The 16,383-nt window shown below is 40.3% G+C and overlaps 1 protein-coding gene across 1 annotated transcript in view; it reads right to left on the bottom strand.

Annotated features, from left to right (window-relative positions):
- Positions 1-2,235: 2,235 nt before the first annotated feature.
- rac2 (Rac family small GTPase 2) overlaps positions 2,236-16,383 on the bottom strand; it is a 28,312-nt gene continuing 14,164 nt past the window's right edge. Inside the window, exons 2-7 of the mRNA XM_034688779.1 lie at positions 15,360-15,431; positions 12,007-12,124; positions 11,792-11,854; positions 5,915-6,074; positions 4,895-5,028; positions 2,236-2,830 (exon numbers count right to left, since the gene is read on the bottom strand). Coding sequence (XP_034544670.1) covers positions 4,898-5,028; positions 5,915-6,074; positions 11,792-11,854; positions 12,007-12,124; positions 15,360-15,431 — 544 coding nt within the window. The 3' untranslated portion in view covers positions 2,236-2,830; positions 4,895-4,897. The remainder of the gene's footprint in view (positions 2,831-4,894; positions 5,029-5,914; positions 6,075-11,791; positions 11,855-12,006; positions 12,125-15,359; positions 15,432-16,383) is intronic.

Below are 16,383 nucleotides of genomic sequence, written 5' to 3'. Positions count from 1 at the left end.
GACTTGCTGTACGAGTCACGTGTTTCTTCTTTCCTGTTTTCTCTAAAGCACTTCATGGATGAAGTGTTAAATCCTTCTAAAGTTGAAAAGTGTCCCTATTGACCCTGTAGCTGTCAGGTCTCAGTCCTTTGTAATCGTAAAGTCAAGGATAATCTGGTTTAAAAGGGCTGCCTGCCTCGTTGCTGCAGACCACGTCTTTTAAATGGCTGCTGGTGGACACATCGATAAGCCTCTGAAGGAGCTTGAGGGTGAAAAGAGAAAGAATTTGATTCAATGCAAAGAGGTGTTTCCTAAAGAGAAGAAGGAGTTTACTCCTGCTGTTTGCAGATTTTGAGCTAAAATTACATCAGTGGTAATCGACTTTCTGTCAAGAAAGGTAACGTTTCCCAAACTCTAGATTAAAAAGGTTTCACTTTACAAAAATAAACCTGTGCATCAGTTTGAGATGTTATTGTGTGCATGACTCTGATACTGATGCTTCATAAACGAATCTGTGTAAGTGGTTTATCAATCAAAGATGAGACACACATACAATTAAACAAATATAGAGAAATGTATCCCACATGGTGAGGAGAACTGTAACCTCTCCCTAATGTCCACTATCAATCAGTTAGCCAATGCTCGTCCACACAAAAAACAAACAGGTCAGATGAATAATGCTGTCCTGATGTGTTGCCCTATCGGAAAGCAGAGTGAGACAGAAGTAACAGATGGAGGTGAAGCGGTCACATTTATCAGCATTACCTTAGATTGAACAGCAGTCCCTCCAGTCATGTGAGCAGTCTGTACACAGGGAAGCATAAAAAGAATCGTCTGACCCGGCTCACATTCTGCACTCTGAAGATGAGCTGTTACCATCTGGCAGACCACGTAAGCTGCACTACCCAGAGGAAAATTTTACTGCTCAAGGCTTTCTCTTTTAAGTCTCTGGAGACAAAATTGAGATTCTCACTTCAGCCTCATTCAAGTTTCAAATTGTTCTCATTCGTTTCTCATTAGTTTCTCCTAAAATTCACTAGGAGAAATAGTTGAGACCATGGCATGAGTCTTATTTGAGACTTAAATGAGAGATCTCATTAATGGCTAATTTTCTTTTTTTTTATATATATATATATTTTTGGCCTTTTTGCCTTTTGCCTTTCCGAGACTACCAACCCTAGCTTTAAGTTACATAAGTACAGAGAGAGAGAGAGTAGATCAAACATAACTGGCTGCATATAAAATGTAAATGTTTGAAGTGTTCACTGTATGTTTTTGTGGATTGTTACTGTTCTGTTTTTTTGTTTTTAGCTCTGTAAAGCACTTTGAATTGCTCTTTGTATGAATTGTGCTTATAAATAAACTTGCCTTGCCTAAGTACTGTATTTGGGCCAATGATTACAAGATGTGTTGTTTTGCACTAGCAGCACTTCTTTAAGCAGGTCAGCATTTTCAGCTCCTGAAAATGGCTCAACTTTTGGAACATCAGTGTCAATCCTTCCACACCAGCCAATCAAAATCAAGAAGAGGCATAACTTCTGATACCAATTTGCAGAGAGTGTAACCTGGGGTCCCAAAACATGTTTTTTTGTATTTTTGGGAGGGTGTTTGTGGACATGTAAGAAGACCTTGAGATACTTAAACTCCTCAGCTTGGGGTAAAGAGTATCCTGCAACCAGTTTTCATATTGTGTGGTGTCACTGTGTATCATATCGCTTGGTATCATACTGTATTGTCCATCCATCCATCAATCTTCTTCCACTTATCCGGGTGTGGGCCGCGGGGTAAGCAGCCTCAGAAGGGAAGCCCAGACACTCCTCTCCCCAGCCACTTCCACCAGCTCTTCTGGGAGGACACAGAGGCGCTCCCAGGCCAGCTGAGAGATATAATCTTGCCAGCGTGTCCTGGGCCTTTCCCGTGGCCTCCTCCCAGACGGACATGCCCGAAACACCTCCCCAGGGAGACATCCTGACCAGATGCCCGAACATACTGCATTGGGTTTCATCATATTCTATCATAATGTATCCTATCATATTGTATCATATCATGTGGTATCATATTGTATTGCATATACCTTGTATCACATGTTTTCACATTGTATGGTATTGTGTGGTATCATGCTGTATTGTGTTGCATTGTGCCCCATCATGTTCATTCTGCTGCATAAAGACATTGTTTTGCACCATTCCACCACTGGAAAACCACAGGTGTACTTTATCATAGTGAACTCTGAATACACAACATCTTCTCTGCATATTCCTTTTGATCAAATGTCTTTTATTGTAATATCACATGAATACATAACACATATGCTAACAAGGCTTTATCAAATAAAACACTGATCAGCTCCCTGCCCATACAAATCTACATTCTTGATCTTGATATTTTATCATTGCTCATCACTCCCTGAAAAACACTTCTAAGGCACTATGATCTAAACTAATGACGCATGTATTTCGGGGGAGTTTTGGTACATCAGACGAAGGAAGCATTCTGCTACTGGTCTTACAGTTCAGCTAATACACAGTGTACACGATTCACTTGCCACATTTAGTGAGTTCTCTGATAATCTTTCATATTTTACACTTAAATTCCTCCGGGTTCTGTATCTATAGTGCGCTTTAGTAATCGGCTTTAGAGTATGCTGTACAGAAAGCTTTGCTACAGTAAAAGGGACAATGGCATAATCTTTCTTTTTTCAATAAGTGGATAATCAGTTATGATAGTTATCTATTTGACACATTACAGAGCTTACAAAATGTCTTCTTTAACCCAGGGTCAACAGTCTGAATCTCTCTCTCCCTCTCCCTCTCTCTCTCTCTCTCTCTCTTATTCCAGGTCCTTGCAGAATCTGTAACAATGACAAGCATATCAAGTGTTAATACCTTCATGAAACACACAGATGTAGAAATGGTTCAATGATAGCTTCTTTTTCCAATTGGATTTAGTTAATCAACATTTATCACTTAAAGCTGCTGTGAGGAACTTTTAGCTTGTATCGATTCTGGCGCCCCCTTGTGGACAAAGTGATACCTCTTATCTCTTGTCCTGTACATGCAAAATAAGTGTCTTCAGACAATAACCTCATCCTGTTGTCTTTTTAACATTTAGACTTATCTTACAATGTCATTATTTGCAATGAAAACAGCCAAAAAAGGGTGTTTCTAAAGCGAGATGTCAAACATCTGTTCTGACACCTACCCCCTCAGAGCAGTCTCAGGCATTAAAATGACAACAGAGTTGTTATCAGTGTTGTTGTAGATGGTCTTGTTAGCTTTTGAGGGTCATAAAGAAGCATCAGTATCAGTTACAGTCTGTTTCTCAGCCAGTTAAAAACTCACATATTGATAGTTTTGCTCACTGCATTAAGTGTCTACCTTATTCTCAACAACCCTGCCTTGAATGCTCATATTGTCAGTGTCTCATCATGGCTTCCTTTCATTGGCTCCAGATTTGACTGATACATCTTCAAATACTTCAGGGTTCAGCTCCAAGATACACAGCAGAATTGTTGCTTCCTTGAAGGCTGACTTATACTTCTGCATAGAATCGACGGCGTAGCCTACACCGAAGGTTCGCATAGCTCCCTACCTATGCCTACACACCTAGCTGACGTGCACCTCATCCCAAAGCAGGCGATCAGAGAGATCAGAGAGACCACACTCCCCTCAAGCATTTCTGCAGAGATTTGCTGTATGTCACGGACACATCGACGCACAAGTATGTGGTGCTCATGTCTGCGTCATCCCCTGCTGCGTAAGGGCGATGCAGAAGTATAAATCAGCCTTAAGAGCTAGCTTGCAGTTTGTTAAAGGAGGTTACACTTTTTCCTTTAAGATCCCTCAGCTCTGTAATGACCTGCTTGAGGAGACAAAGCTTGCAGGATTAAAAGCCCCTTACACTTAAAACTATATTGCCTTTTTCTAAGTGGGTTACATATTCAAACACAAATAGCAACATTTGTCACACTGACTACCAGCCCCTTTGGTAAAGCATCAGCAATAAGTGAATGTGAGACTCTGGAGGCTTATATGAATCTGTTGACATGACAGTGCTACCGGTCGAATCAGAAGTACTTTTTAAAAAAGCTGTATACATAAATCATTTTGAGTCAATACAATAATCTTTTAATCACTATTTTGCGTCAGCTTGTTTACAGCTTTAGTTGGTAGGTGGGTAATATGTGGGATGATGTTTAGTGAGCAGGTGGTTCTAAGAATTAGAATCTGGACTGGGTGAGCAAGACCCTTACATGAAGCACTCATCCCACTTGGTGCAAGTCCCTGGGACATTATTAGGGCCTGAGCACTAACACACAGTAGTTGTGAGGCCCTATTAAAACCTTAAGGATTACTATTACTTTTCATCCGCCTATGACATCGCATATTTGGAGCCTTTAACATGCCCCAAAAGTCACCAAACTTCACCCATGCATCAGGCCTGGTGAAAAGAATTAGATTTTGTAAGCCTTGTAAAAATAATTCTAAAAATGTGCTCCATAGCTCCCCCTAAAGTTTTCAAAAAACCTTCCCTATAGAGCTTTTCTGGAGCACAGCAATGGCTGTTGCACAAATAGATCCTGCTGCACATCAGGTGATCGGGACAGATGTGCGAGGGCCCTTTCATCGCCGCTTGCAGGAGGTCTCTGTGTTGGAAAAGCAGCTAATAAGACTCTTTTATTTTCTCCGTCTGCCGATGTTTTAGTGATTCATATCTTACTCAAACTGTGCGGTGAAAAGAAGTCGGCTGTCAGCTGGTGAATGGTGTAATATTTGATCAAGAGTCTTAAAACCTGACTGGAAAAGCACATTAACCACTGGGACCCCTCCTACTCTCCCTCACTACCTCTTCAGCTCTTCTACTCTCTCATCTCTTTCTCTGGTCTCCTCTTCCTCAGTGTTCCCTTCAGTCTTACCATTTACAGCAGTGAGCAGATCTTCTTCTTGACCTTGGTGGGCTGGGGGCAGAGCACGGCCCGGATGGCCTCATCAAACACAGTCTTCAGTCCACGCTGGGTCAAAGCGGAGCACTCCAGGTACTTCACTGAATCTAAACATGAAAACAGGGACAACCAGTTCAACACACATATAAGAAAACACCAAGAAATAAAACGTGGAAGTGAGCTGGATCATTAATGCTGTGTGTGAGGGGATGTTGCCCTCTAGCATCAGATTTGAATGTCTAAGGGTTCACGATCAAGTGAGCTACAATCAATGTTTTGTGATGTTTATGTGACGATTGCAACATATAACACCTGCACCTGATCTCTGCAATCACCACCTGCATTCAAGCCCTGCTGGGAGGCTTCTCCAGTGCCAGATTATTCCCACATCTTGGCCTGTTCTCTCGTGAAGTTGCTAGTTTGCTATCAAGTGTTCCAGCTTTGTGCTTTTTACCTGTGACTAACCCTGCTGTCTCTGTTTCTCCAGTGCCTCCACGAGCCCCACACTGCCTCACTGCTTCACTCTCTACCTGGATTTATTCTCCAGCCTCCACCTCTATAGTCCTCACGCTTGGACCCTGGATCCCTTCCCTGCTCCCTTTTGTTCCATTCAATAAATTCACTGAACTGCGTCCTCTGCCTCCAGGCTTTGCTTTTGGGTCCACACTGTTACATCTGGTTTTCTAACTGTCACAGTTTATGTGCTGGTCGGGTCATACAGATAAAGAAAGGATATAGCTTTCCTTTACAGACTGTCGACATAGCCCTTTCTAATTAAAAAAGCACCTCAGATTTATCTAATTGCTCAAATGCACAGGGACAGCCAAATAGAAAAGTGATTACACATTCCCTTTTTTAATCTCGTGCTAATCTGAAAACGATCCGATGATTGGAAAGCAATCTAACCGACACATATAAGGTTGAAAACAAGATAACAATCTCTCACTGCAGCCCTCGTTAGCTAAGAAGGCTACACATTTCTGTTTCACTCACCTATCTCTTTGGCCAGAGCCAGGCCCTGAGGGTAAGTGATCGGTGCCAGCTTCTTCTCCTTCAGCTTCTCGATGGTCTCCTTCTCGTCCCTCAGATCCAGCTTGGTGCCCACCAGGATGATAGGTGTGGAGGGGCAATGGTGACGAACCTCAGGGAACCACTGGTAGAGGACAAGGTCAGAGGAGAAAGGGGACAGAAAAATTAGATGGTTTGTTTTTCAGTACTTTTTTGGTATGTATTCAATGCTGTCCATGACCTCTCCACCTCCCTTTGTCTCTGACACATATAATTAAATGTCAATTTAAACCTTTATTTACATGTTTCAATGCCTGGCATTGTTTTTGACAAGGTTTTGAAACTCAAACCTTCCCTTGCTGCCTCTGCCTTTTACTCCGGCGCAAAATATTTACCATTCTATCTCTCTAAACTCTCTTTCCTACTCTCCTACCCATTTAAACGTCTTCCTTTCCCTCCCACTCGCTCTCCTTTTTGCCTCTTAAGTCCTCTCTCCAGCCAGTAATGAAACGAGAGATGCTATCTGCGGACAGAATTAATTGGTGCTTGTAGTTTTGATTGACAAATCCGCCCTGCTTTGTAGACTAGTCTGCTCACAAGCCAGGTGATTGGCATGTTGGGGATTACCTGATGAATCCCACGACTGCTTCTTTCAAGTAATTTGTTTTTTGAGAAGTTTAAGGCTGAAGTTTGTACAAGAGATGAGCCGTCTTCTCCTTCTTGAGTTCTCCACAGGATTCTGTCACTTATTCTCTTTCCCTCGCGTTCGGTTTTCCGTTCTGGTGAGACTATTTCTTGTTTTAATCTTCTTAGTTCGAATTCAACCCACAAAGCACCACTCATGATGCTGATGGCCAACATCGTCATGGTGTGACTTGTGTTTGGCTTATTAAATCTTCAGATACAAGTTGTGTGTGGTCGTCTCCTCTTTGAGCCAGGCTGTAAAGAAACCCTAAACTGTTTAGTCCCTCTGACATCACCAGTTGGTTTCTAAAGAGGCGTTCCACGGCCAAATTAAAGGTGGAGCTGAGGCAGCTTCATGGTAACATCTCCAAAGCACCCACTGTTTGATTAACTCGGCTTTACCCCTAATCATCAATTAATCTTTATCTATATAGCTCCAAATCACATCAAATGTTCTCCTCAGACTCTTTCCAAACAGAGCAGGTCTGGACCGTACTCTATGTTCTATTATTAACAAAGACCCAACATCAAGACAGGACAAGATCCAGTCCCATCTTACAGACAGGACTCAGTCTGATCTCATCTTGTTCCACCATGAGCAGAGCACTTTGCAGCATTTAGCAAGTTACTGTGGCAAGGACAAACTTCCTTTAACAGGCAGAAACCTCCAGCAGGACCAGACTCATGTTAGACACACATCTGCTGAGACTGAGTTGGGGTTGGAAAACTATGCAAACATGTGCATAACTCTTAGCCTTCATATATTCAAATTGGGTAAGTTCTGAAATAATCACCCCAGTACAGTTTTCATGAGTAAAGAAATGAGCTGTAGGGACCAACATGTTGTATAACAGGCTGTAAACATGTGCTGTAAAAATGGGCATTTTAATATGGGTGTTGATGGGGATTCCTTGGCTTTTGGAGCCAGCCTTTAGTGGACACTTGAGGAACAGCAGTTTTATGCACTTCGCACACATTGGCTTCATTTTTTCAACAGAAGAGCTTTGACTGGACAGAGCCATTGACACTTCCCTTAAGCCTGATTTATACTTCATGTCTCTGTGTTTTCCTTTTAAAAGGCACTCTCTCACTCCTGGCTAAGTGTTAGCTTGTAACCTACAACCTAGGCTTCCTTTCATTGGCTCCGTGTTAGTTTACAACAGATTTTACAGATAAATCTTCAAATACTTCAGGGTTCAGCTCCAAGATACACAGCAGAATTGTTGCTTCCTTGAAGGCTGACTTATACTTCTGCGTTGAATCGACGGCGTAGCCTCCGCCGGAGGTTCGCTTAGTTCCCGTACCTACGCAGAGGCCTACGCATGTAGCTGACGTGCACCTCCTCCAAAATGTAACTTTGCATAGAATCAATGCAGACTGCAAGCCCTGTGATTGGTCCTCTCTGTGGCATTGTATTTCCTGCATTTACAGCACTTTTGGGATCCCCTCACAATGGCCGTGTATTTAATCGCCTCCCCTCTATTCTTCATGTAATCATGTCTGCATGATAAACAGCAAAATAACAGAACACGCTCTGAATCGCTGTGAAAAAGTAAACAGAGATCGTAGCGGGGCCGGAAGCAGGCGACCGGACTATTAGAGAGACATTTGATAGTATCAAACGGTGCTTTTAGACGGCCCGTACCCTCCATTACACAGGACCACCGCTTCTCAATTGAACTCATTGTCATTAAAAAGATGAATTTATGCAAACTCAATCGAAGAATGTGGTAATTAATTGGACTGAAACACTGCTGTAGCTTTCTGGGTATAGAATTATAATTTATTCCCAGTTTTACCACCAGGCCACAGGTCTTCCTCTTTTATTCCCTGCTCCCAATTAATCTAGCGACTGCAGCTTTCTGTGGACCAATCTAGCACCTTGTTGCTGTGGTAACCCCATAAGTTCCAAAGCAGACTACTAAAGCAAATCCAATCAATACTCTTATTTCCTCTCCTCTGTCGTATTGATGTCCGTCTTACGGCATATTCAGAGAGTTGTGAGTGCTTTTCTTGAAGACTGGTCTCTCTATTCATCCCCACGGAGCAGGACACAGAGGATACAATGAACGAAAACTCAAGGAGCACTTGAGATCAGAGAGCTGCACATGAAAGGTTTCATGTCACAATATGCTTTTTGTAATGCAACCTGAAGATGAATAGTGTGACTTTAGGGACCCTTCAAAAATCAGCTGGATGTTAGTATGGATGGAGGTGGGGGTGGCAATCAAGCAGCAACCTCTGGCCGCGAGAATTGAAGCCAATGTGGAAGTGTTAAAAACTGCAGTTCATTGAGTGTCCACTTGAGGCTGGAATCCGGAAGTACAGGAAACCACATACACACCAATTCAAAGAAGCCGATCTTTACAGCATAAATAAACACGTCTACAGCCTGGTACAAAAAAGGAGTGTAGTCTGGATAGCTCATTTCTTGATCGGCACACACTGTACAGGGTTAGATCCTCCTCATCACCTACAAAGCCTTCCATAATCTAGCTCTCTCCTTCCTCACCGACCTTCTGCAGCCATACAGTCCCTCCTGCAACCTTCGCTCCACCAATGCCATTCTCCTTACCCCTCTCAGCAAACCCAAGCACCGAACCTAGGGGGACAGGGCCTTCTCTGTCGCTGCCCCCACCCTCTGGAACTCTCTCCCCCAACACCTCAGATTCTCTCCCTCACTCACCAAATTCAAATCCAGACTCAAAACCCACCTATTTACAAAGGCTTTTAACCTTTAACTGATTGTTTTGCTTCTTTGCTTTCTTGCACTGTTTTCCTTTGCTTTTCTATTGTATACTTTATTTTCTTGCAAAGTGTCTTGGAGAAACTTTTAAAGCTCTTTTATAAATAAAATGTATTATTAGTATTATTATTTTTTCATAACGCTGCAATTTGGAAGATATTCAGATTCTGAGTTTTCCATTATGAGAGGCACAGCTGACTTGATTGACAGGCGGGAACACTGTAGCTGTTAGCTAGGAGGCTCAAAGCCCGTCTGTTCACCTCACACTAGCTTGACAGAAGTTAGGTTGACTTCAGCATATCCAATATGGCTGCCGCCACCAATTGGCCTCAAAACAGCGCTTCAGAAACAGATGGGTGACGTCACGGATACTACGTCCGTTATTTATACAGTCTATGGTAGGAATCTGAAGTACGGACACATCGTTGGTTTATTGAAAAGTAAAGTGCCAGAAAACAGAGCAACAACTTTGTGATCAATAACTCAACGTCTCTCATACTGAGTGCACTAAAGAGGAAACTGTGTTAAAGTTAAATACTTGTAAATGTGTGTCGTTGTATCCCCGCCTTACCTCTCTGAGCTCCTTAACCCCTGCACTCCTGCTCAGTGCCTCAGGTCAGCTGATCAGAGGGGATAGAGCTTTTTCTGTTGTTGCTCCTAAATTATGGAATGAGCTTCCCCTCCACATTAGACAAGCCTCCTTAATGTCCATTTTTAAAACTTGTCTTAAAACCCATTTTTATTCCTTGGCTTTCAACCCTTAGTGTTTTATGGTTTGTTTTTATTTATTGTTTCTATTGTTTCTATTGTTTTAATTGTTTTATGCCTGCGTTGTTTGTCTATTTATGTTTATTTATTTATTTATACAGCACTCTGTTCCGGCTGTGGTCGTTTTAAAGTGCTTTATAAATAAAGTTGAGAGTTGAGTTGAGTAAAAAAAAAAAACTGTGATTGATGTTTTTGAGCATACTCCCAGATGTTTCAAGATATTCTGAGGTGCTTTGACTTAGTTATTGCATGACTAAAGTCATTATAACATAATATGACATTTTTGACAACACTTTTAACTCTTAAGAAATAACATTTGTCTCCCTTTGTTACTTTTTTCTTCATGTTTTAACACATTCAGCCAAACGGCTTAAGCACCGTTATCTACAGTTTGAGTATATACCGGTTTAATACATCTCTGTGATAATATATTTTATTACACTGGACATTAAATGCAAAATAGTCAATCTAGTTGTACAAATCTGTTGGAAGGGACTGATTTGCATTGAAGCAGAGCAGCAGTAAAGTATGCAAAGTTATCACATGTATTATCAGGTGTGGCAGAAAGTGCAGGAGCAGCAGTGCGGTCCAGTGAATCCTGAGGATTTAGTTTTTTAAAAGTAATGTGAAGGTATTTCTGTGATGAATGCACCATAAAAAAAAGATTATTTTTACATTTAATGAACACATCTGATGTAACATGAAGAAGAGCTTTATTAATGTTTGTGTAGAGTTACTTCATACATTTATTTTTTCTGGTAATGGATCCAATCTGATTAGATTTAAAACTCCTGTGAGGAACTTTGTGCTTGTGTCGACTTTGGCGCCCCCCTGTGGACAAAGTGATTCCTCTATCTTGCTGATTTTGTCCTGTACATGTGTGAATTATGATGATCCTGCTTTCAACTCACAGTCAAATATTTCCTTCATAAAGAATATGAGTTTTTTTCAATGTGAAGTTGGAATACTTTGTCACAAAGAGAGAACTAGTCTGATATGAAATGCTGCATCAACTGAATGTAAACCTGTTCAAATATAAAAGTACTTTATATCCCCAGGATTTGTGTTTGTGCAAAGTGGCTTTGTATGCAGATTAGTGGCTCTGTGATCACCTGATCTGACACAGGGACCATCATAATAGAGAGTTTGTGCAGTCGGACCTCAGGAGAAGACTTTAAAAATGTCGTGCCTTTCTCGTACTTGTTGTGACCCTTGAGTCAAGTTCCATTTCAAGATCCTGCTCATCACCTACTAAGCCCTAAATAACCTTGCCCCCTCATACCTGACCGACCTCCTCAAACGTCACTCAGATCATCAGATGCCAATCACCAAGCCCAAGCACCACACCTTGGGGGACAGAGCCTTTGCCATCGTTGCCCCAACCCTCTGGAACTCTCTCCCTCCAAATCTGCAACTCTGACTCACTTCAATCATTTAAAAACCACCTCAAGACCTTCCTGTTCAAAAAAGCATATACTACATAACCTCTACTCCCACCACACCTGTGTCTTTGTTCTGTTCTGTTGTATTTTTATGTAAAGCGACTTTGAACACCATGAGAAGCGCTATACAAATCCAATCAGTTATTATTTTTATTAAGTTATGACAAAAGCAGTTGAGACTATCTAGGGATGATAATAATGGACTATAGAAAGCGGACTCACCTTAGCTCTGACGTTCTCATAGGATGCTGGGCTCACCAGAGAGAAACAGATCAGGAAAACATCCTGGATGGACAGACGAAGAGAAATGACAGAGAGCAGATTAAATTGAACCAGGACTTTGTCTTTTCATTAACATCAATGCAACATTTTACAGCTCCACATGACAACTACCATTTATATGTGTGCATGTGTGTGTCTGTGTTTGTATGGCGTACTGTCTGAGGGTAGGACAGTGGGCGGAGCCTGTCGTAGTCTTCCTGTCCCGCTGTATCCCACAGGCCCAGGTTGACCGGCTTGCTGTCCACCATCACGTTTGCTGAGTAGTTGTCGAATCTGTGGGGAGCACAGGCGCTCAATAAATCAATTCATCCTTGAGAGGTTTTCAATTGGCTGATTATTCAGAAGAAAAAAAAAAATCAATCATGCATTTAACAAAAGCTCTTAGTGATGTAACCCAAGCTGTGCAATTATAAATGAGGGTGAAATTAATTTCTGTAATGCGGTAACATGACACCTGTGGAAAGGTGATACTCTGTTATGAGATGTGATTTGCTGTATGTTGTACATGTGTGACAGTTTGGTTTGTTTGCTTTCTTTGACTTGTTTTCCTGCAGCTTTTTTCTTTATGTATTAATTTGAAATCCATGCTCATATATTGTTTTATGTTAATAATATTGTACATGTATATTGTGTCATATGTTGGCCGGGGTTGAGACTGCAGGGCCAGATGAAGCGGCTCTTTGAGGGGGTTCAATGGGAAGTGCTACACAGAGGCTCAGATGGCCACTAATGAGTCACTAATTAAAAACAAAGTTTTCTCATAAGGCAATAACAAAACGATGTAGCTTGAAGGATGTATTAAACACTGGAAGTTCATTAAACCATAACTGACACTTCTTGCCCAGTTAATAAGAAACATTGTAATTATAAGCTTTAAAGGTTTCATTCCCTCTCTTATGTCTGTAAATGAGATAATAAGTTACACCAGCTCTCAGCTTTGTTAAAGAAAGTAAACAGTACCAATACACAACTGAGAACTTTTTCTATTTTCTAAAACAGCATTTCAGTGCAATTTTCAAGGCACTTTTGTTATCAGTTGATCTTTTTTAATTCTGTATATATACCTTGTGTTTCCTCCCTGTGTGTATTCTGTGTTATTTATAAGTTATGCCGTGTCTTCCTCTTGTTGCTATAGTGATCCATGTCTTCTGTTCTATTCTATTCTAGATCTGAGGGCTGCCCAGTGCATGAATATTTTTAAAAGCAAACTCAAGACCTACCTTTTTAGTCTTGCTTTTAACTGAGTTTTATTTTTATTCTTTCTTTCTTTCTTTCTTTCTTTCTTTCTTTCTTTCTTTCTTTCTTTCTTTCTTTCTTTCTTTCTTTCTTTCTTTCTTTCTTTCTTTCTTTCTCTCTTTCTTTCTTTCTTTCTTTCTTTCTTTCATTCACTTTTATTCTACTTTATTTATTTATGTACCTACTTATTTATTCTAAGTGTAGCATCTTATTTTCTTTTAATGGTTTAATATTCTAGTGTTTTATTATCTTGGAACTATATTCTATTTTGGTGATTCTAATTTCCTGTGTTGAGTTTTAACATCTTATTTTACCTCCAGTGTTTCCTCATTAAGATATCATGAGAGCGTTCCCTGAGTTCATTCAACAACTTCTTTTTTATTTTTCATTTATTTCTTTTTTTTAAACTATTTAAAGTTGTTTTTCTTGTACAGCACTTTGTGTTACAATGTCATTGTATGAAAAGCGCTTTATAAATAAAGTTTGATTGATTGATTGATTGATTGATTGATTGATCGATTGATTCTTCTCTTTTAGTCCAGCCTATTGTGTTTCCTGTTTTATTTTGTAGTTTACCGTTTAGTTTTACTTCCTGTCTTTGTGTGTTTCCCTCCTTTTTTGATTACCCTGATTAGTGTCACCTGTGTCCACACCTGTGTTAATTACTCTGTCTGTTTAATGAGTTTCTCTGTCCCCCCCTGTCTTGTACTATGGAAGTCTGTTTTAATACTATACTTAATGCAGACTGGGATTTTTAGAAAATAGAATATGTGTGTATAAAGTTGTTTTAAAATGAACTAACAATTACCTCCACCATAACCTTCTGTGATTATGAATAGCTGCTTTATATTATAATAACTGATATTTATATAGCGCCTTTCAAGAAACACAAGGTCACTTCACAGGGTCAGGTAAGGGGTCTGGGGGGTAGGTGGGGATATCTAATGGGAAAACGCCTTGAGGAAAAGGTGTGTTTTGACTGCTTTCTTCAAAGTGTTCAGGGTTGGTCATGCATTCATGTAAATATTAGTACAGTGACACTTGTTTTTAAAATAGTTATTTTTTGCTTAAATAGTTATTTTTTTCTCAAAGTATTAATACTATTCATATAAAATAGGAAACTTCATTCACTTTTGGATGTCTATGCTGCATGTTTTGAATACAAATGTTGAAGCAGCACTGCCCTCTTGTGGTCATTCTTAAGAACTGCATTCTCATCTGCAAGCTTCTCTCTTCTTAAAGTAACAGACACTAAACAGGAAGAGTGCAAGTACAAGTACAAGTACCAATCTGTCACTTGATAAGTTTAGTAAATCTTGTGAAATCTTGACAGAGAAACTCAACTCTATCTGTTACTGCAATATCCTGCTTTCATGCTTCTGCTCTTCACAGTCACATCAAACCACCAGTTTGTGAAAAAGCTACATGGAAGGGAGGTCAATTTTATAAACAAATTAAAACATGTTACATTTTATGATTTGTTCTTTTATTATTATTCTGGATTTGAGTAATAAACCTGAGCTGTGCTGAGGAGTTCCTTTCTTAAGATTTGTCAAAGACTGAAGCAGCGATTGAACTCTCACAGAAATTACATTTTATTCTCCCATTTCTAAGATATGCTGTTTTGATCACCTCATTGTCTTCTATTTCATCCTAGTAAGTCCTCTTTAAATAAATATTTTTGTATCCCTGTATTTTCTGACTTTACTTCTTAACCCTTAAAGACCTAGACCATTTTTTGGGTGCACCAGTCTCTCCTGAATTTATTTTGAATATGCTGAATGAGACAAATGTGGTATCAATGGAAAGGTGAGAATGTCCGCTGTAACTGAGTTTTTAAAGCTTGTTGATAGGATTAGCGGTTCAAAAGTTATCAAACATTTAAGAACAAGTAGCCGCCGCCAGCTGTCTAGGTCTTTGAGTTTTATTAAAAGTTTTCTATTTTCTTATTTCTGTTTCATTTTGTGTCATCTTTTAGTCTTCTTACAATGATGGCCCAAATAAATCCAGCCTATACCTCTCAGTACTAACATCATCACACACTTTGCAGATCTACTGTTATATCATGTTTAATGTTTGTGTGTGGAAGCTGTGTTTTCAGTGTCAGTGTGTCTTTACATTGACACAATTGCCTTTAAAAATGAGCAAGGGTTCAAGCAGACGTGCAAAAACATGATCCTTCCTTCAATTATGGTTTTTGATGTGCATTATGACAGATTCAAGAATCATGTGTGTGTGGTGTGATGTGTGTGTATGTGCACATTTTACTCACACAGTAGGAATGTACTCCCCGGGGAAAGCATTGGTTGTGTAGCTGATGAGCAGGCATGTTTTACCCACAGCTCTGGATTACACAAGAAAAGAAGACAGAGTGAGACAAAATGAAGACACACAAATAATGTTTCAAGCTTCTGATACCGACAACACAATTCAATTTCAGAACGCTGATTGATATCCCATAAAAAATGGGAAAGCTTGAAACAGAAACAAAACATGACAAGAAACCAGACACACTAAACCTTCATTCCTCTTCAAAGTGCATATTGTACATTTTCCACTCAATCGCGGCTCCGCGTGTTTCTCTTTGTGAATGCACGTTTCTGCTACTTTTGTCTTTCCCCGTCACAAACGTAATGCTCACATTTTGAGTGATTATTTCCCTGTAGACTCAAACTTTGTAAGGTGGAACATTTACACAAAAAGAGAAGGAAGATTAAGGAGTGAGTTGCATTTTATGAAAGTGTCTTGAAATAAAATCTTAAATGCTTCAAGCCTTTCTTAATCGACGGCGTAGTCTGCCTAGGCTACGCCGTCGGTCTGAGTAGCTCCCGTACCAGGCCTACGCACTTAGCTGAAGTGCACCTCCTCTAAAATATAACTACGCATCGAAACAACATGGACCACAAGCCCTGTGATTGGTCCGCTCTGCAGCGTTATATTTCCTGCATTTACAGCACTTCCTCATCGGCCATGTATTTCATCTCCCCAGACATGTCCTCTCTATTCTTCATGTAATCATGTCTTTATGATAAACAGCAGCATGTATCAGCTTTAAATTAACACAACACGCTCTGAATCGCTGTGAAAAAACAAACAGAAAACGTAGCTGGGCCGGAAACAGACGAACCGCCTATCAGAGAGACCACACTGCCCGTCACGGACACATCGACGCACAAGTATGTAGTGCTCTTGTCCATGTCAGCCCCTGCTGCCAAGGGGCGGCACAGAATTATAAACCAGCCTTTACTTGAATGTGGTTTAATTTTTTGTCATGACAGTTTACACTGAATTTAATG

This window comes from Notolabrus celidotus, chromosome 7 (assembly GCF_009762535.1).
Source record: "Notolabrus celidotus isolate fNotCel1 chromosome 7, fNotCel1.pri, whole genome shotgun sequence".
In the NCBI taxonomy this organism is placed as follows: domain Eukaryota; kingdom Metazoa; phylum Chordata; class Actinopteri; order Labriformes; family Labridae; genus Notolabrus; species Notolabrus celidotus.
The sequence above is the reverse complement of the archived record's forward strand: the minus strand, read 5'-3'. Positions and strand labels throughout refer to the sequence as shown.